Below are 20,574 nucleotides of genomic sequence, written 5' to 3' on the forward strand. Positions count from 1 at the left end.
TTGGATAGAAAACACCCTAAAGTTTCTAAAACTGTTTGAATGGTGTCTGTGAGTATAACAGAACTCATATGGCAGGCAAAAACCTTGAGAAGATTCCTTACAGGAACTGCCCTCTCTGACCATTTATTGGCCTTCTACAATCTCTTTATTGAAGACTGAGGATCTTTGCTGTAACGTGACACTTCCTACGGCTCCCATAGGCTCTCAGAAGGCGGGAAAAAGCTGAATGATGTAATTCCAGCCACTGGCTGAAAAACATTAGTGCTTTTGGCAAGTGCTCTATCAGAGGACAATGTGCTGAGGCGCGAGTGTACGAGTCGACCCCATGTTTTTATTTTCTTTCGTCTTTGAACCTAAACACAGATTCCCGGTCGGAATATTATCGCTTTTTTTACGAGAAAAATGGCATAAAAATTGATTTTAAACAGCGGTTGACATGCTTCGAAGTACGGTAATGGAATATTTAGAATTTCTTTGTCACGAAATGCGTCGTGCGCGTCACCCTTCTTTACCATTCGGATAGTGTCTTGAACGCACGAACAAAACAGAGGATATTTGAACATAACTATGGATTATTTTGAACCAAACCAACATTTGTTATTGAAGTAGAAGTCCTGGGAGTGCATTCTGACGAAGACAGCAAAGGTAATAACATTTTTCTTATAGTAAATCTGATTTTGGTGAGTGCTAAACTTGCTGGGTGTCTAAATAGCTAGCCCTGTGATGCCGGGCTATCTACTGAGAATATTGCAAAATGTGCTTTCACCGAAAAGCTATTTTAAAATCGGACATAGCGAGTGCATAGAGGAGTTCTGTATCTATAATTCTTAAAATAATTGTTATGTTTTTTGTGAACGTTTATCGTGAGTAATTTAGTAAATTCAGAACGTCACATGCTAATGTAAAAAGCTGGTTTTTGATATAAATATGAACTTGATTGAACAAAACATGCATGTTAGTGCTACATTTAGCTGTGGTTTGGGTTTATGTGACATTATATGCTAGCTTGAAAAATGGGTGTCTGATTATTTCTGGCTGGGTACTCTGCTGACATAATCTAATGTTTTGCTTTCGTTGTAAAGCCTTTTTGAAATCGGACAGTGTGTTTAGATTAACGAGTCTTGTCTTTAAAATGGTGTAAAATAGTCATATGTTTGAGAAATTGAAGTAATAGCATTTCTAAGGTATTTGAATAACGCGCCACGGGATTCAACTGGCTGTTGAGTAGGTGGGATGATTTCGTCCCGCCGACCCTAGAGAGGTTAACCAGCTTCATGAGGTAGTCACCTGGAATGCATTTCAATTAACAGGTGTGCGTTTGAACAATCAGTTGTGTTGTGACAAGGTAGTGTTGCTATACAGATATTTATTTGGTAAAAGACCAAGTCCATATTATGGCAAGTACAGCTCAAATAAGCAAAGAGAAATGACAGACCATCATTACTTTAAGACATGAAGGTCAATCAATGCGTAACATTTCAAGAACATTCAAAGTTTATTCAAGTGCAGTCGCAAAAACCATCAAGCGCTATGATGAAACTGGCTCTCATGAGGACCACCACAGGAAAGGAAGACCCAGAGTTACCTCTGCTGCAGAGGATAAGTTCATTAGAGTTACCAGCCTCAGAAATCGGCAATTAACTGCACCTCAGATTGCAGCCCAAATAAATGCTTCACAGAGTTCAAGTAAGACACATCAACATCAACTGTTCAGAGGAGACTGCGTGAATCAGGCCTTCATGGTTGAATTGCTACAAAGAAACCACTGCTAAAGGACACCAATAAGAACAAGAGACTTGCTTGGGCCAAGAAACACGAGCAATGGACATTAGACAGTGGAACTCTCTCCTTTGGTCTGATGGGTCCAAATGTGCGATTTTTGGTTCCAATCGCCGTGTCCTTGTGAAACGCAGAGTAGGAGAACAAATGATCTCCGCATGTGTGATTCCCACCGTGAAGCATGGAGGAGGAGGTGTGATGGTGTGGGGCTGCTTTGCTGGTGACACTGTCAGTGATTTAATTATAATTCAAGGCACACTTAACCTGTCTGGGCTAGGGGGCAGTTTTTCACGGCCGGATAAAAAACGTACTCGATTTAAACTGGTTACTACTCTTTCCCAGAAATGAGAATATGCATATTATTAGTAGATTTGGATAGAAAACACCCTAAAGTTTCTAAAACTGTTTGAATGGTGTCTGTGAGTATAACAGAACTCATATGGCAGGCAAAAACCTGAGAAAATTCCAAGAAGGAAGTGGCCTGTCTGAGAATTTGTAGTTCTTCTTTTGATTCTCTATCGAAACTACAGTATCTGTGGGGTTACGTAGCACTTTCTAAGGCTTCCATTGGCTCTTTAAAGCCTTCAGAAAGCGGATTGAGGCGTCTCCTGTCTCTGGGCAGAGTATAGTAGCTCAGTTTCTCAGTGGTCTGCCTGGTGACAAAGAGATTGGATATGCTGTTTTTTCTTTTCCTCTTTGAATGAATACACTATTGTCCGGTTGGAATATTATCGCTATTTTACGAGAAAAATACCATAAAAATTTATTTTAAACAACATGCTTCTAAGTACGGTAATGGAACATTTAGATTTTTTTGGTCTCGAAATGCGCTCGCGGTCACTACCCTTTGGATAGTGACCTGAACGCACGAACAAAATGGAGGTATTTGGACATAACTATGGATTATTTGGAACAAAAACAACATTTCTTGTGGAAGTAGCAGTCCTGGGAGTGCATTCTGACGAAGATCAGCAAAGGTAATACCATTTTTCTAATACTAATTCTGAGTTTAGTGTGCACCAAACTTGGTGGGTGTCAAAATAGCTCGCTTTGATGGCTGAGCTATGTACTCAGAATATTGCAAAATGTGCTTTCGCCGAAAAGCTATTTTAAAATCTGACATAGCGATTGCATAAAGGAGTTCTGTATCTATAATTCTTAAAATAATTGTTATGTATTTTGTCAACGTTTATGATGAGTAATTTAGTAAATTCACCGGAAGTTTGCGGTGGGAATACATTTTCTGAACATCACACGCCAATGTAAAAAGCTGTTTTTTTTATATAAATATGAATTTGATTGAACAAAACATGCATGTATTGTATAACAATGTCCTAGGAGTGTCATCTGATGAAGATCATTTAGCTGTGTTTTGGGTTTTGTGACATATATGCTTGCTTGGAAAATGTCTGTGTGATTATTTTTGGCTATCTACTCTCCTAACATAATCTAATGTTTTGCTTTCGCTGTAAAGCCTTTTTGAAATCAGACAATGTGGTTAGATTAACGAGAGTCTTATCTTTAAAATGGTGTAAAATAGTCGTATGTTTGAAAAATTGAAATTATTGCATTTTTGAGGTTTTTGTATTTCGCGCCACGCTCTTCCACTGGCTGTTGAATAGAGTGGGACGGTCACGTCCCACCTAGCCCATAGAGGTTAACCAGCATGGCTACCACTGCATTCTGCAGCGATATGCCATCCCATCTGGTTAGTGGGACTATCATTTGTTTTTCAACAGGACAATGACCCAGAACACACCTCCAGGCTGTGTAAGGGCTATTTGACCAAGAAGGAGAGTGATGGAGTGCTGCATCAGATGACCTGGCCTCCACAATCACCTGACCTCAACCCAACTGAGATGGTTTGGGATGAGTTGGACCGCAGAGTGAAGGAAAAGCAGCCAACAAGTGCTCAGCATATGTGGGAACTCCTTCAGGACTGTTGGAAAAGCATTCCAGGTGACTACCTCATGAAGCTGGTTGAGAGAATGCCAAGAGTGTGCAAAGCTGTCAATAAAGGTGACTACTTTGAAGAATCAAAAATCTAAAATAGACTGATTGTTTAACACCTTTTTAGTTAGTTCATGATTCCATATATGATATTTCATAGTTTGATGTCTTCACTATGTCATGACTTGGCCTCATGGGCTGAGGATCAAAGATTCCAGCTAGGCAAAGGTTTGAACATCCCCTCTCATGGCAGGCCAGTTATATGACCGGTCGTAAATACCGGGCAGACTTTCTCTTCCTGGCCATGCAGTATTGAGGGAGAGAACCTCCATGGAACAAAGGAGTTCTCCCGCCAAAACTCCAACATCCAAGTGGAGAATGAAACAATATTCCTCATATAAAGAACGTGTGAAATGGTTTGAGGGGGGGACTTAAAAGAACCATGTCGAATTTGTGATGTAACTAAGGACGGTAGAACATCATAACTATCTCTGAAAGTGTACATTTCCCAGTTATGAGGTTTGCATCTAATTGTTGTATAAAACGAATGATTAAGTAAAATAAAACTTCCGTGAAGATAATGTAATTTTAGCATTCTAGATAAGATGATTGTTTTCCATACTTACTCAGTCAGTGGCCACGCCCAGGTGAGCACAAACATGAGGAAACACCCCCTTTTCCACCCAAGTATAAAACCCCTGTGAAGAAATTCACATCAGACCAGTATACGTGCAGCACCAGCTGAATATGTTACAAATGGTTTAAAACTACAAGACTAGACCAGCGTGACCGACAGCATGAGCTTAACGGTACAAAATGGTTAGAAACTCTGAAACTTTCAACAGAGAAGAAGTAAATCTCCATAGACCAGTACATTGCTGGGTTGCTACTGGCGTGTAAAACGGTTCTAGCTGTACCCTGAATAATCAACCATTGAGACCAGTATACAGACGGTGTTGTGCCGGACGTCACGAATGGTTAGACTCTACCTGACCATAAAATGGTTAGATTCAAACTCTCGAGTTAAGATAAAGACTACATCAGAACATTCAGTCTGCAACTGTTTAAGTACTTTAGTCTAGTAAACTTGACCGAGGACCACCGAATGTGTACCTTTGATGGATCCAATCTAATGAACATTTCCAGAACAATGAAAGCCTACTACCACAACTGCTAAGTACATTGTGACCTCTGGTGGACAACCAGAGACTGTCGACCTACTCTCCACAGACTGATCGAGTGATTTCAACAGAGAGAGACGACAAAGATATACAAGCGTAAATATGTACCTTGCATTTCTAAAGCCGAATGAGCGGTTGTTAGGGTGCTACATATCCACATTTACCATGAGCTTATTATTCAACTGTACGGACGATAGTTGAATTCCTTTGTCTCTCCTCCCACTCATTCGTTCCCCACCCCCTTTCATTGTGTAACCAACCATCATATCGAGTTAGTCCACTAGGGACTTTTCCTTGCATCATGTTAATACTCAGTGTATAATCTATCCTGTGTGTGTGTTTATGTATTTCTGTGTGATTTTTTCATTAGTTAGTAAATAAATAATTAAGCCAATTTGTGTAAGCTGATTCATCATGAAGACTTGGGTTTGTGTAGATTTACAGGATATTACGACGTTCAGAATGAGACTGAAATAGGAGCAAATGATTGATGGATGAAGGATAGTATATCGAGATACTGATATTTGAGTTAATTTGGGAAACGATAACTCGTTAAATTAACTTTTCCTGTGGTGCCCCAGATTACTACTTAATGAATTGTTATATGATTGATTTAATTGCGTAATAATTGAACGTGGTATGTAACTATTCGATGAATAGCCGTCATTGCATTAATGGTAGCAACGTCACGACAACTATTATTGTTAATGTAGAAAAGAGTAAAAATAAAGAAAAACCCTGGAATGAGTAGGTGTCCAAACTTTTGACTGGTACTGTATCTTTGTATTATTTATTGAGATGCTTAGTTTTCAGATAATTTAAAAATGACCTAATTACTTTTAAGAAGCTTTTGAAAGTAACAAAAAAATGATGGTGAGCGAGCGTTTAATGATTATCACATTTTTGGGTTGCACCTCGACTCAAGTTGGTTGAGCGCCCTCCACTTCTTTTATAATTACTTTTAGCAACATTTCATGAAAAGTGCTTTATTGGTGTGAGTGCGTTGCTTTTTTATAGAGTTCTTCAAAAGAATAATCGCATGTGGAAAATGTCCCACCCCCATGTAATTAACTTTTATTTTTATTTATTTTTTTACATCTGGCCCCTGTAAGAATATAGTTTAAAAGCCCTGTCATACTGGTATCACAACGAAATCCAACACACTGCACCATCAACTAAACCTGAATTGTATCATGTGTGTTTGACCATGAATAATTATTTGGTATTTCTGAGACATTTGTAAACAGGGGAAATGACGGCTACATTTTGTTCACTATAATTTACAGTGTGATGCTTGATAACTATTCCAAGGAATTTCCATGTCCTTGCTCTCCAGAATCTCCCTTCCTACACACCCTCCTCCAACCCATCCCTTGCCAGGAAGCAGAGTCAGGCCATGCCTTGGCTGTAATCAGTTCAATCAGCCTTTTCCGGCTCTGATTAGGGCAGTCAGTCAGTCTGCCCCTACTGTATGACCCACTGTAGCAGTCTGTTATCAACCTGGAAGCACAGGGCCTGTATTCATAAACCCCTACTGTATGACCCACAGTAGCAGTCTGGTATCAACCTGGAAGCACAGGGCCTGTATTCATAAACCCCTACTGTATGACCCACTGTAGCAGTCTGGTATCAACCTGGAAGCACAGGGCCTGTATTCATAAACCCCTACTGTATGACCCACTGTAGCAGTCTGGTATCAACCTGGAAGCACAGGGCCTGTATTCATAAACCCCTACTGTATGACCCACTGTAGCAGTCTGGTATCAACCTGGAAGCACAGGGCCTGTATTCATAAACCCCTACTGTATGACCCACTGTAGCAGTCTGGTATCAACCTGGAAGCACAGGGCCTGTATTCATAAACCCCTACTGTATGACCCACTGTAGCAGTCTGGTATCAACCTGGAAGCACAGGGCCTGTATTCATAAACCCCTACTGTATGACCCACTGTAGCAGTCTGGTATCAACCTGGAAGCACAGGGCCTGTATTCATAAACCTCTACTGTATGACCCACAGTAGCAGTCTGGTATCAACCTGGAAGCACAGGGCCTGTATTCATAAACCTCTACTGTATGACCCACTGTAGCAGTCTGGTATCAACCTGGAAGCACAGGGCCTGTATTCATAAACCTCTACTTTATGACCCACTGTAGCAGTCTGGTATCAACCTGGAAGCACGGGGCCTGTATTCATAAACCTCTAAGAGTAGTAGTGCTGATTTATTATCCATCCTGATGATTTATGGCTACCGTAAATTCCGGACTATAAGCCGCAACTTTTTTCCCAGGCTTTGAACCTCGCGGCTTAAACAATGACGAGGCTAATATATGGATTTTTTCCCGCTTTCAATTTTTTTTCTCCAAAAAAATACATTCTGTGACGTGCTCAGTTTTTTGGCGGCATGAAGCTTTCATTAGACCAATGAAATTGCCGAACTGGTTAAGGTCAAACAACTTTTTTGTTTACTGTTTAGATTAAATCGAGCGCTCTCAAACTTCCCATCATTCTGATTACGGTAGTCATTTTGTCACCCTCATCATGGCAAAGACACAGAGAAATGCATATGATGCAGCTTTCAAGTTGAAGGCGATTGATCTGGCTGTTGGAAAAAGAAATAGAGCTGCTGCACGGGAGCTTGGTCTTAACCGGTTTAGGATCGGGGCAGTATTTTCATGGCCGGATAAAAAACGTACCCGATTTAATCTGGTTATTACTCCTGCCCAGAAACTAGAATATGCATATAATTGTTTGATTTGGATAGAAAACACCCTAAAGTTTCTAAAACTGTTTGAATGGTGTCTGTGAGTATAAAATAACTCATATGGCAGGCCAAAACCTGAGAAGATTCTAAACAGGAAGTGCCCTCTCTGACCATTTCTTGGCCTTCTATAGCCTCTTTATCGAAAACAGAGGATCTCTGCTGTAACGTGACATTTTCTAAGACTCCCATAGGCTCTCAGAAGGCGCCAGAACGTTGAATGATGACTCTGCAGTCCCTGGCTGAAAAACAGTAGCGCATTTGGATAGTGGTCGATCTGAGAACAATGAAACGGGCCAGCGCGTGCACGTGAAGAGTCAATTTACATTTTCAGTCTTTGAACGAAAACGACTTCTCCCGGTCGGAATATTATCGCTATTTTACGAGAAAAATCGCATAAAATTGATTTTAAACAGCGTTTGACATGCTTCGAAGTACGGTAATGGAATATTTAGAATTTTTTTGTCACGATATGCGCCGGCGCGTCACCCTTCGGATAGTGTCTTGAACGCAAGAACAAAACACCGCTATTTGGATATAACTATGGATTATTTGGAACAAAAACAACATTGGTGTGGAAGTAGAAGTCCTGGGAGTGCATTCTGATGAAGAACAGCAAAGGTAATCCAATTTTTCTTATAGTAAATCTGAGTTTGGTGAGTGCCAAACTTGGTGGGTGTCAAAATAGCTAGCCTGTGATGGCCGGGCTATCTACTCAGAATATTGCAAAATGTGCTTTCACCGAAAAGCTATTTTAAAATCGGACACCGCGATTGCATAAAGGAGTTCTGTATCTATAATTCTTAAAATAATTATGTTTTTTGTGAACGTTTATCGTGAGTAATTTAGTAAATTCACCGGAAGTGTTCGGTGGGTATGCTAGTTCTGAACGTCACATGCTAATGTAAAAAGCTGGTTTTTGATATAAATATGAACTTGATTGAACAAAACATGCATGTATTGTATAACATAATGTCCTAGGAGTGTCATCTGATGAAGATCATCAAATGTTAGTGCTGCATTTAGCTGTGGTTTTGGTTTTTGTGACATTATATGCTAGCTTGAAAAATGGGTGTGTGATTATTTCTGGCTGGGTACTCTCCTGACATAATCTAATGTTTTGCTTTCGTTGTAAAGCCTTTTTGAAATCGGACAATGTGGTTAGATAAAGGAGAGTCGTCTTTAAAATGGTGTAAAATAGTCATATGTTTGAAAAATTGAAGTTTTGGGATTTTTGAGGAATTTGTAAATCGCGCCACGCCCTATCATTGGATATTGGAGCGGTGTTCCGCTAGCGGAACATCTAGATGTAAGAGGTTAATGAGTCGATGATAAGACGTTGGAACAGCAGCGTTAGGAATTGACTCAGTGCAAAAAGACAACTAAAGCTTAGTGCTAATTTTTTATTTTTTGTTACAAGCCGTGTTTCGTTAAAGCCTATTTATTTTTGTTACAAGCCGCGTTTCGTTAAAGCCTATTTATTTTTGTTACAAGCCGTGTTTTGTTAAAGCCTGTGTAAAGTTCATTTGTTTCAATGTACCGGTAGGCACCTGCGGCTTATAGACATGTACGGCTTATTTACGTTCAAAATAATATTTGTTTTAATTCAGTGGGTGCGGCTTATATTCAGGTGCGCTTAATAGTCCGGAAATTACGGTAGTCACTTTTACCCCTACTGTACCTACATGTACATATTACCTCAACTACCTCATACCCCTGCACATTGACTTGGTAGTGGTACTCCTTGTATATAGCCTCCTTGTTATTTTAGAACTATTTCCTTATTTTTATTTATCAAAATGTTCCTTACTTTTTAACTCTGCATTCTTGGGAAAGGGCTTGTACGTAAACATTTCAAGTAAATTCTACACCTGTTGTGTTCAGTGCATGTGACAAATACAATTTTATTTGGTTGATTAAACTTGATTTGAACTCGCACTACGCTCTCCAAAACCTCCTAAACGGGTATTTACTATGGAAAGAATCACTGGAAGTTGAAATAAATATAGTCCTGTATAGTAACCATTAGAATAAGTAGAGGTTGCTGCCGGAGTGTGGTGGATGAAATAAAAGAAGCAGCGTGCAGCTAAAGCCAAGGTTGTAAATCAATTGGAAACCTATGCAGTTTCTAGGTTGCGGACTCCCAAGGCTTTCCACAGTAAAATGACAACAAAGGGCTGACATAAATAAGTCTATTGTGTTGAAGAGGTAAAGAGTTGAAGGGAAACTGGACAAGGTGATCTCCGGGAACACAGTCATCCTCTAAGGACCTGTGTTTATATGACAGCTACATTTAGATGGCTATCGCTGTTCCACTGTACTTAAGTTCATCAGAATTAACAAACTTCCCACGGGATAGCTTGAGTGTAGGCCAATTGTTTGTGAGTGTACAGTGAGGGGGTGGATTGTGTATATTCATATGGGTACTGTACTGTATAAGTGATTCACACACTGACGTGCCGACTCTGTCCAGATGACCTGGAAGTTGACCCCTTCTCTTTGTGTGTGTGTGTGTGTGTGTGTGTGTGAGAGTGAGTGTGTGTGTGTGTGGGGGGGGGGGGCACACAGATCTCTAGTCTACAGTCGAGGCCAGGACACTCTTCCTCCACAGTGCCTTAATGGCCAGCTGACCATGACCTGGCCTGACACTGAGTGGGAGGCAAAGGAAGGGCCGCATCACCACTATTTTGGCTCAATTTATAACTATTGGGTTTAGTTTGAGTCTAAAACAAAGCAGTACTGGATACAACGTCAAAAGAGAATGTTCTTTTAGACTTAACCTGCCTAAATACACTTTTTTTAAATATACATAATATATCACCTTCTCCTTCTGGATCTCGCTCTTGATGACAGAGATCTTGGTCTTCATCTCCTCAATCTCGTGTTCAGGCAGCACCTGGATATGGGGCAAGACGTCCGAGTCATCCAGCAACTGGAAGGTCAGGTCTGCAAGAGGGATGTACCACTTACACTCATACTGCTGGTGTCTCCTACAGAGGGAGGTGGAGAGGAGGGGAGAGAGAGAGCTCAATATCTTTCATATATTTTAGAGGAGGCAGGAGGAACAAAGACAATGAGGATCGACTGTAATTAGGGTTCACAGCGAATTTGGGAAAAAATATTGTTATTCTTAGATTTCTTTAAAAAAACTATTTGGCATACAGAAACTTGAGGCCATGTGTAACTTCTTAAATTATGACACCGATTGGCCTATAGGTGGCACTGTTATAAGCAGTCTCACTTAAACCCTTATATCCGCCGCAACATTTGACCTAGAGACTTGAAAGTTTGTATTTAGGCATCTTTCCTCATGCTGAACAAATATGCCTCAAGAACCCATAAGGTCCATGAGGATAGATTTTCCTCATTCTTGCACAATTTAGTAAAAAAATAAATAATAATATATTCTCATGAACCATACATCAGATTGACTACCGATTTGGTATATAGACTCAATAAATTAGCCTCTAATGAATTTGAGAATGATTCATTTCTGCATTCAAAGTTGGCCACAGTACCAACCTACAACACTAGACTAAACTTCACTTGCGTCATCCTTGTGGTATAGAGAGATAAACATGCTAACACTTTCACTGATTGCACATAAAGGAAGATTGATAATGTGAGCACTATCATGTAGGAACTATATACCTCAATTACATCGTAACCCTGCACATCGACTCAGTACTGGTACTCCATGTATATAGCCAGGTTATCATTAATCATTGTATATATATTTTTTGTGTTATATATATTTTTTCTCTTTTTTCCTCTCTCTGCATTGTTGGGAAAGGCCGGTAAGTAAGCATTTCACTGTTAGTCTACACCTGTTGTTTACGAAGCATGTGACAAATCTTGTGTCCTTTCTGTCATCCTGTGAACCCCATTCATTGCTGCTTGCAGTTATATTTAGATTTTTCTATTGGCTCTGTAAAGGAGGGGGCAATACCCACCATATAATTAATTGTATTCCATTTGTCTTGCTTCATGCAATATTATCCGTCTTTGTTGAGCCATATTCCATTGTGCTCATAACTTAAACATATCTCCCCTATTAATAGAACTCCTTATGTTTCGTAGTATGAAAAGACTGCTTGACTTGAGGAGATCCCATAGTAAACACTCAGACACAGAAAGACAACTAAATGCGTGTTCTGCACATCCATCCGGTTATACAGATGCTCACTAATGTTGTCAGAGATGTTTTTGTATTCCCCATAACGAGCATTCATTATCATTATGATTCCTGGGAGGCAGGACCGTACACTCATTAACACAGGAATACATTACATCACAACTCCAAATGTGTGCAAACCTCATCTAAAATGACAGGACGGGAAATATGACAAGAACAATAAATGTCCTGTTTTTACCCCCAAAGTAAAATACTGAAAAACAAACAAATAGTAGTATGACTCATGTTTTAGATTAGCATTTTTCTTTGGCTAGTTAAATAAGTGTTTTGGCAGTATTGTACTATAGAGGGACGGCGACAGCAGATACCTCTCGTTTCTCTTCATCCCAATATATACCTCCACCCCCTCTTTCGCCTACAGACATCCCTCAATTTTTTATAAGGCCTTCTCTCCTTCTTAATACGGGGTGAGCCCCCCCCCTTGGTAAGCAAACCCTTTGTCTCAGAGTGGTCCATGGGGTGTTATCGCTGTTGTCTCGAAGGTGTGGATCTGTATTCATGCACTGTTTACATGCCTAATATGACTTTAAGATGATCTAGAGTCTACTTAATAAACACGCGCTCCCTATTACAGGCCGAGGTAAAGCTGATTGGGGGACCAAGATTGTCTCTGCTGCTGTTGAATAAAATCTGCATATCTAATCTCCTCCCATCCATCCACAGCACTTTTCACGCTCCCCAATGAGCTTTTCACAGCCCTTGTTTACCATAATCACATGGATAACATCTCATTTACATCTCTACATTGGGAAGTGGTGGTATATTATACACCAATTCTGTAGGAAAATAATTATGGTTATGGAGTCAATTTAAACATTATAGAAACATTAATAATCGATGATGATTGAGTGAAGATAGAGGGATTGAATGGGATTCAGGTTTCTCAGTGAGTTAATACTGATGATTAGCTATCAACTGGATAGCTTATTTTAATAGGCTGTTGGCCTCATCCTATGGTGTTATAGTCCAGACCACACATACAGTAGGCTGCGTCTCAAATACAGTACAGGTGCATCAAAGCTGGCATCGAGAAACTGAAAAACACCTATCTTAAGGCCATCAGACTGTTAAACAGCCATCACTAGCCGGCTACCACCCGGCTACTCAATCCTGCACCTTAGAGGCTACTGCCCTATATACATAGACATGGAATCACTGGCCACTTTAATAATGGAACACTAGTCACTTTAATAATGTTTACATACTGCTTTACTCATCTCATATGTATATTCTGTATTCTATTCTACTGTATTTTAGTCAATGCCACTCCGACATTGCTCGTCCTAATATTTCAATATTTCTTAATTCCGTTCTTTTACTTTTAAATGTGTGTGTAATGTTGTGAATTGTTAGAATTACTGCACTGTTGGAGCTAGGAACACAAGCATTTCTCTACACCCGCAATAACATCTGCTAAACATATGTATGTGACCATTAACATTTGATTTGAAATGCCACCCTATTCCCTATGTAGCTCACTACTCTTGAGCCCATAGTGGACTATATAAAGAATAGGGTGCCATTTGGGACACAACGACAGACCGCTAAAGCTACAGACCATAACAGAGTGATTTACAGACTGGTGGTAACCATGACAACGGTAGTTGTCTGTGTGTCTTTCACACTGAGGTAGAGGGACAGCAGCAACTGTCAATCACAATGAGCCCCAATCACACCAACAACAGTAACCATGCCATTGGAGGCAATCCTTTAAATTAAACACTTCATCTACGGCCGTGTATGCTGTCATTCCTAATTTACACACACACACACCCCCCCCCCCTCAGGCCCAAGCACCAGCACCAGATTGAGACCAGATTGTAATACATTTCCCAACATCCATACATCCACTACGGCAATGTGTTAATATTCAGCCCTATACGAGCCCTCTAATCACTATTCTAAACCATTTCTCCACAATAGTCTACAGAAAGGCAAACATCCAACCCTGAGGCTTGAGTAAATGTATTTTTAACTTGGGGGGGGGTAATTTTTTATTTGTTTTTAAACCCTGATCTGCAGCACCAAAGGCATCATGTGTGACTACATTCAAATTTTCAATTAATCGTCTTCCTTTTGTATTATAACATCAGATAATACTTAAAATGGAGGAAATAATAATAGCAGTGAAAAAGAAAATCCCTTTGGGGCAGGGCTGTCATTCATACTGTTACACTGTTTAATATCAGACACATCAGAACTGACATGATAGGAGCAAATAACACTGGAGACCACTCAACGTGTGTATAATCTACGTTTAGGCACAGTGAATACCACAGTGGGTATTGTACATAGCTGAATGTGTTTGTGTTGATGCTCTGTGAGAGTTGACCTACCCTACGGACGTCTTCTTCATCTTGGCACAGAGCAGCAGGTCTGTGAAGAGGAAGACGTGACGCAGCTTCCTGGAGCCCTCTGACACCTCCACCAGGAAACCATCCTTCACCAGCTGACGAGCCTACCAGGGAGAGAAACAGCATCACTTCCTGTGGACCGCCCAGCACGGGGCAACTAGCCGAGCCGTAAACATTCACTTCCCGTCAGGATATACTGTAGGAGGTATAGGTCAGGGTTCAGCAATATGAAAGAACTCACTTGTTGTCTATATTTTATATGTATTTTGCATTATCAATGATGGCGGCGTTACAGCAAGATAATCATCAGCTAAAGTAAGCTACTCAGAAGTTGAAAAGCTCCCCCCCTCTCTCTCGCTCTATATCTGTCCATCTCTGGAGAGCCAACTAGGAAAGCTAAAATAAGGCAGAGCTAAACAAGAACTGGAGTAATCTGGAAAGCCTGAGCCAAAGAGGGCAGAGAGAGATTTCCATTTAACTGGTAACAGACAGACTGTAACAAATGGAGAGATGACTGGGAGGTTAAGAACTGAGCTGACTGAATGGAAAACAGAGAGGAAGAGATGGCGGGAGAGCGGGAGGGAGGATAGCTGAAGAGAGGGGGGAGAGAGAGATGGAGGGAGAAAGGAGGAGAGGTAAAGCTCAAGGGGGAGATGGTGGGATAGAGGAAGGAAGGAAAGGATATACTCAGAGAGAGAGAGAGAAGCATTAAGAGGAGAAAAGGCTGACATGCAGAAAACGACAGAATGCAACAATAAAGGCAGTGTTAGAAAGAGGGGGACATCAAACAACCCGGCACTGCATGCTGGGAGAGAGAGAGAGGGAAAAGATCAAAAGATGCTAGAGAGAGAGGGAGCTAGAGAGAGGGCGATCGAGAGAGATGAAGAGAGAGGAAACTGGTAATGAAGAGATTGAGGATGTGGGGGTAGAAGGAGGAGACCTCAAAACCTCTGACCTCAAAACACATTTCACAAATGCATTGGCACACTTCCCCAAGGTTACAACAAGAAGTTCTGAAAAGTATAAAGTATTGTATTAAAATGGTGTGTGTGTGTCTGTGTGTCACCCCACCTCTCCCTTAGGCGTGGTGACGGCGGTCCTGCGGGGGTCAATCTCTTCGTTGATGGAGGACAGGAAGTTCTGGGAGATCCTCAGAGCATCCTGCAGCAGGGGAAAGTCTGGGTGGTCCTTAGGGGTGTGCTTCAGCAGGTCCTACAATAACACACAGAGCGAGAAAGACCCTTAGATATTAAACACACTGGGAATGCAACTCTCAAATGGCTACGGGGACCCCCATCCAAAAACACAGAGAACCACAGCCATTAAAATGAAATGTCTATGGACAGTCACTGTGCATGTGTTTTTAAACTTGTGTTGATGAATTGGACTATTTGGATGCTTGGCTGGGTTCTGTGCCACATATTTTCCTCTAATTAAAGCATATGAGAGTCTCTACTTTATTGAACTGTGGGCGTAACTAATGACTTCATTTTTAAAGTGCTACCTAAGAAATGGCTGAGAATCTGCTTCCACATTACAAATACCTTATTCTCAGCATAACCAAGTTCCTTTTTTCAGAGGAGAGTGTGAAAGAAAAGCCAATCTCTTTTCCGTTGCCTGATTTATGCCTCGTCAGCACACCTCGGTGAATGTATTCTGACAAGCTCTAGAAGGCTTGAACTGATGTCAGCGGTATAGTACACTACCCGTCTTCGTACGTCATTAAGAGAAAAGAACACAGTAACTTTCACCGTCTGTCGGTGCCCGTGTCCCAAATGGTACCCTATTCCCTATGTAGTGCACTATGGGCCCTGGGCAAACACTATTGAAAAGTAGTGCACTAAATATGGAGCCATTGTGTGTTTGCTCTTACCTTTGTACCAAACCAACTGGTTTTTGTTTAGTCACGGCTCCACTAGCTTTATGGAAAACATATTCATGAAATGCACTGGAAGCTAGACTGGAGGACACGTCTAGGCATCTCCGCTTACTCAGTAAGCGGTTTTCACTTTCCACTTGGTTGTAGCCCATCAAATTAGAGCCTATTGTTTATAACAGCATGTCATTTTGATGGACAGCGCAGAGGAAAGGTAAAGGCTTGGCAAATGGAACCGAACACTTACTATAAACAGCAGCAGGCCGGGTTTGACTTTGCAGGTGGATACAGAACCATGCTGCATCTTTAATGACCTACGGGGCTTTCTAGAGAGTTCTACCCAGCCCCATCACTATGTGTCTCACGACAGCACTAACTCTTAAACCTTGATAAGTATTGATCCTGTCCTATCTATTCAATCTATCTCTACGTTGCGGTCTCTAATTCAATCTTGTCATTTGTCTCTGGGTGAGATCAGGAATCCTTCATGGATCTATCGAATGCTAGTCGGGATGGACAATGTACTGGTGTGTGTGAGTCCTCACATGAAGAACCAGCGTACTTCTGGTCACACGGTCAATCGGCTTGTACAGGAGAGCTGTGGGAAAGGACAAGAAGAGGGCACTCAGTTTGGTTTGACACACACACACACACAATGAAGAAAAACACGACTCAAAAAGCCTATTACACACTTGACTGGGCGTAGGTTTCCTGGGGTATGGGGCAGACATTTCAATCATCCAAAACCTCAGGTGTCTGCTCCCTGCAGAAACGGACACACACCTCATTCTTTCTAAGCTCGGTTGTTCCTTCTATGCTGAATAAGGTTGTTTTCAGAAACCTTCCCACTCAATTCACATCAGGATTAACTTCCTGACCCGGTCGAAATTTCTCGTTCTCACAGTGCGCCTCTCATATCTTATATCATATAGATGACAAGCAGTATTTTTATACAGCAGAGGAAGGTGAATCTATCCATACAATGTGTGAGTGGTTCAGTTAAGGTCTTGGCCCTCTCTCTCCCAGCATGCAGTGCAGGGTTGTTTGATGTCCCCCTCTTTCTAACACTGCCTTTATTGTTTCATTCGGTCGCTTCTCTCTCACACACACACACACAAGTGTTGGGGAGTAGTGAACTACATTTAGTTTTAACTATTCATTTTAACAACATTTTGCAGTAGCTTGGTAATTGAACTATACTGCTCAAAAAAATAAAGGGAACACTTAAACAACACATCCTAGATCTGAATGAAAGAAAAAAATGTATTAAATACTTTTTTCTTTACATAGTTGAATGTGCTGACAATAAAATCACACAAAAATAATCAATGGAAATCCAATTTATCAACCCATGGAGGTCTGGATTTGGAGTCACACTCAAAATTAAAGTGGAAAACCACACTACAGGCTGATCCAACTTTGATGTAATGTCCTTAAAACAAGTCAAAATGAGGCTCAGTAGTGTGTGTGGCCTGCACGTGCCTGTATGACATCCCTACAACGCCTGGGCATGCGCCTGATGAGGTGGCGGATGGTCTCCTGAGGGATCTCCTTCCAGACCTGGACTAAAGCATCCGCCAACTCCTGGACAGTCTGTGGTGCAACGTGGCGTTGGTGGATGGAGCGAGACATGATGTCCCAGATGTGCTCAATTGGATTCAGGTCTGGGGAACGGGCGGGCCAGTCCATAGCATCAATGCCTTCCTCTTGCAGGAACTGCTGACACACTCCAGCCACATGAGGTCTAGCATTGTCTTGCATTAGGAGGAACCCAGGGCCAACCGCACCAGCACATGGTCTCATAAAGGGTCTGAGGATCTCATCTCGGTACCTAATGGCAGTCAGGCTACCTCTGGCGAGCACATGGAGGGCTGTGCGGCCCCCCAAAGAAATGCCACCCCACACCATGACTGACCCACCGCCAAACCGGTCATGCTGGAGGATGTTGCAGGCAGCAGAACGTTCTCCACGGCGTCTCCAGACTCTGTCACGGCTGTCATGTGCTCAGTGTGAACCTGCTTTCATCTGTGAAGAGCACAGGGCGCCAGTGGCGAATTTGCCAATCTTGGTGTTCTCTGGCAAATGCCAAATGTCCTGCACGGTGTTGGGCTGTAAGCACAACCCCCACCTGTGGACGTCGGGCCCTCATACCACCCTCATGGAGTCTGTTTCTGACCGTTTGAGCAGACACATGCACATTTGTGGCCTGCTGGAGGTCATTTTGCAGGGCTCTGGCAGTGCTCCTCCTGCTCCTCCTTGTACAAAGGTGGAGGTAGCGGTCCTGCTGCTGGGTTGTTGCCCTCCTACGGCCTCCTCCACGTCTCCTGATGTACTGGCCTGTCTCCTGGTAGCGCCTCCATGCTCTGGACACTACGCTGACAGACACAGCAAACCTTCTTGCCACAGCTCGCATTGATGTGCCATCCTGGATGAGCTGCACTACCTGAGCCACTTGTGTGGGTTGTAGACTCCGTCTCATGCTACCACTAGAGTGAAAGCACCGCCAGCATTCAAAAGTGACCAAAACATCAGCCAGGAAGCATAGGAACTGAGAAGTGGTCTGTGGTCACCACCTGCAGAACCACTCCTTTATTGGGGGTGTCTTGCTAATTGCCTATAATTTCCACCTGTTGTCTATTCCATTTGCACAACAGCATGTGAAATTTATTGTCAATCAGTGTTGCTTCCTAAGTGGACAGTTTGATTTCACAGAAGTGTGATTGACTTGGAGTTACATAGTGTTGTTTAAGTGTTCCCTTTATTTTTTTGAGCAGTGTATATTCAAATCTTGGTAGTGTTTTCAGTAGTTCACTTTCTTTGCCGTGTAGCATTGTAGCTAACGACTTGAACTACGCACAATTTTTCCGGCATCAGACCAGTTCTTGTGTTTAATAGGTTAAATTCTATATTCTGTTAACATCTGACTCCAGAGGAATCTGTCAGGCAATTTCTAGTCCATGACATTTGAGATTCAGATGTGTCAATTTCCCAAAATAGCAGTTCACTACTTTTTCAACATAACTTTAGTTAAGTAAACTATTTTTCCTAAGGGTAACTTTAGTGTAGCTTAACTTTTTCCTGTGAGAAATAATTGGTAAACTATATTTTCAGAGTCGATTCCCCAACACTGACAAACACACACAGCCATTTAGCTCAGCATCACTAAAATTTGCTCGGTAACAGGGTTTACGTAATTCCTTGTCGGGTTGCGCACAGTATACAAACACACGTCTCCATAGACAACCTGTTTAACATGCAGTGAAGCTCCAGCCTCGCAGCATCCTTATTGGTTACATAGCACTTTGATTCCATCGCAGATGTACTCTGTTACTAGGGAAACTATGCCAAGCAGTGTTCACACACACAAAATGTTCCTTTGACCTCAAAACCAATTTTCAATCCTAAACTTCTCTTAATCTGTCTCCCTCTTTCCATCTCTCTCTCTATCCCGGTTTAACTCACACTCAGGAGCCAATCCAGTTACAAACCAGATCTGTCACACTAGGCTGATTTCCCTGGAGGCTTTGCAGCTGAGAGACAGAGCACCTGCGGGGCTGACAGCCAGTGTGAGACGCAAGACAGGAGTGAGAGAGATGAAGAGAGAGAACAAAAATAGACAGAGGGGGAGAGAGAGAGAGAGAGAGAGAGAGAGAGAGAGAGAGAGAGAGAGAGAGAGAGAGAGAGAGAGAGAGAGAGAGAGAACGAAAAGAGGGGGGAGAGAGGGTGAAGGGGTAAGGCAGCTTAGCTTTAGGGTACAGGCCCCTGTCGACATGTCTACCATCTCCACTGAACATCCAAAGCCTTGGGCGTTGGTAATGAGCTGCTTGTGATCCCTGAATATACATCACACTTCACTCACTTATTATCTGGTTGAACATCACTCTGTACATCTGCAGTAGAGGCATCTGAATGTCTCTCTCATCTGCAGTACAGCTGTTGAAATGATCCCTCTTTCTCCATCTCCCTCCTCCTATTCTCACCTCTGATTGAACTGCTAATGATAAAAGAGAGACAGCAGAAATCCACTGGGATCCTGTTCTGATGGACTACTGATGGGGCTTCATATTCTATAACACACACGCGGTGTCACCAGCTGTCTACAGAGCCTCAACTGGAGCGGCGCTTATGAAAAAGCATCGATTCTCTTTCATGTTCACTCCCTCCATTAATAATCCTCCCTGTATTCCCTCCATGCTCCATCGTGGATGAATAAACCCTACTGCCTTGTGTGAATTAACTGAAGAATCTACATTCATTACAATGGAAATGAATGGCGACAACGGAGGAGAGTCTAGGTGTGTGTGTTATAGAACATGAAGCCCCATCAGCACATCAGAACAGGATCCCAGTGGATTTCTGCTGTCTCAGTTCCTGTGTGGATATGTGAATGGTTTAACACTGCAGCTCATAGGTTTTAGGGGGGGACTAACGTACAAAACAGTGGTAATCATTCAAGTTGAAGTTACTTTATGATTTTAA

The 20,574-nt window shown here is 41.9% G+C and overlaps 1 protein-coding gene across 8 annotated transcripts in view; it reads right to left on the reverse strand.

The window, feature by feature from the left end:
* Positions 1-20,574, reverse strand: part of abr (ABR activator of RhoGEF and GTPase) — a 222,555-nt gene that overhangs the window by 76,547 nt on the left and 125,434 nt on the right. For all 8 annotated transcript variants that reach the window (XM_014137906.2, XM_014137905.2, XM_014137910.2 and 5 more), the window contains 4 exons: positions 16,641-16,693; positions 15,291-15,431; positions 14,202-14,323; positions 10,492-10,660 (listed from right to left, as the gene is read on the reverse strand). In XM_014137906.2, coding sequence (XP_013993381.1) covers positions 10,492-10,660; positions 14,202-14,323; positions 15,291-15,431; positions 16,641-16,693 — 485 coding nt within the window. The remainder of the gene's footprint in view (positions 1-10,491; positions 10,661-14,201; positions 14,324-15,290; positions 15,432-16,640; positions 16,694-20,574) is intronic.

Source organism: Salmo salar, chromosome ssa13, assembly GCF_905237065.1.
Source record: "Salmo salar chromosome ssa13, Ssal_v3.1, whole genome shotgun sequence".
Classification (NCBI taxonomy): domain Eukaryota; kingdom Metazoa; phylum Chordata; class Actinopteri; order Salmoniformes; family Salmonidae; genus Salmo; species Salmo salar.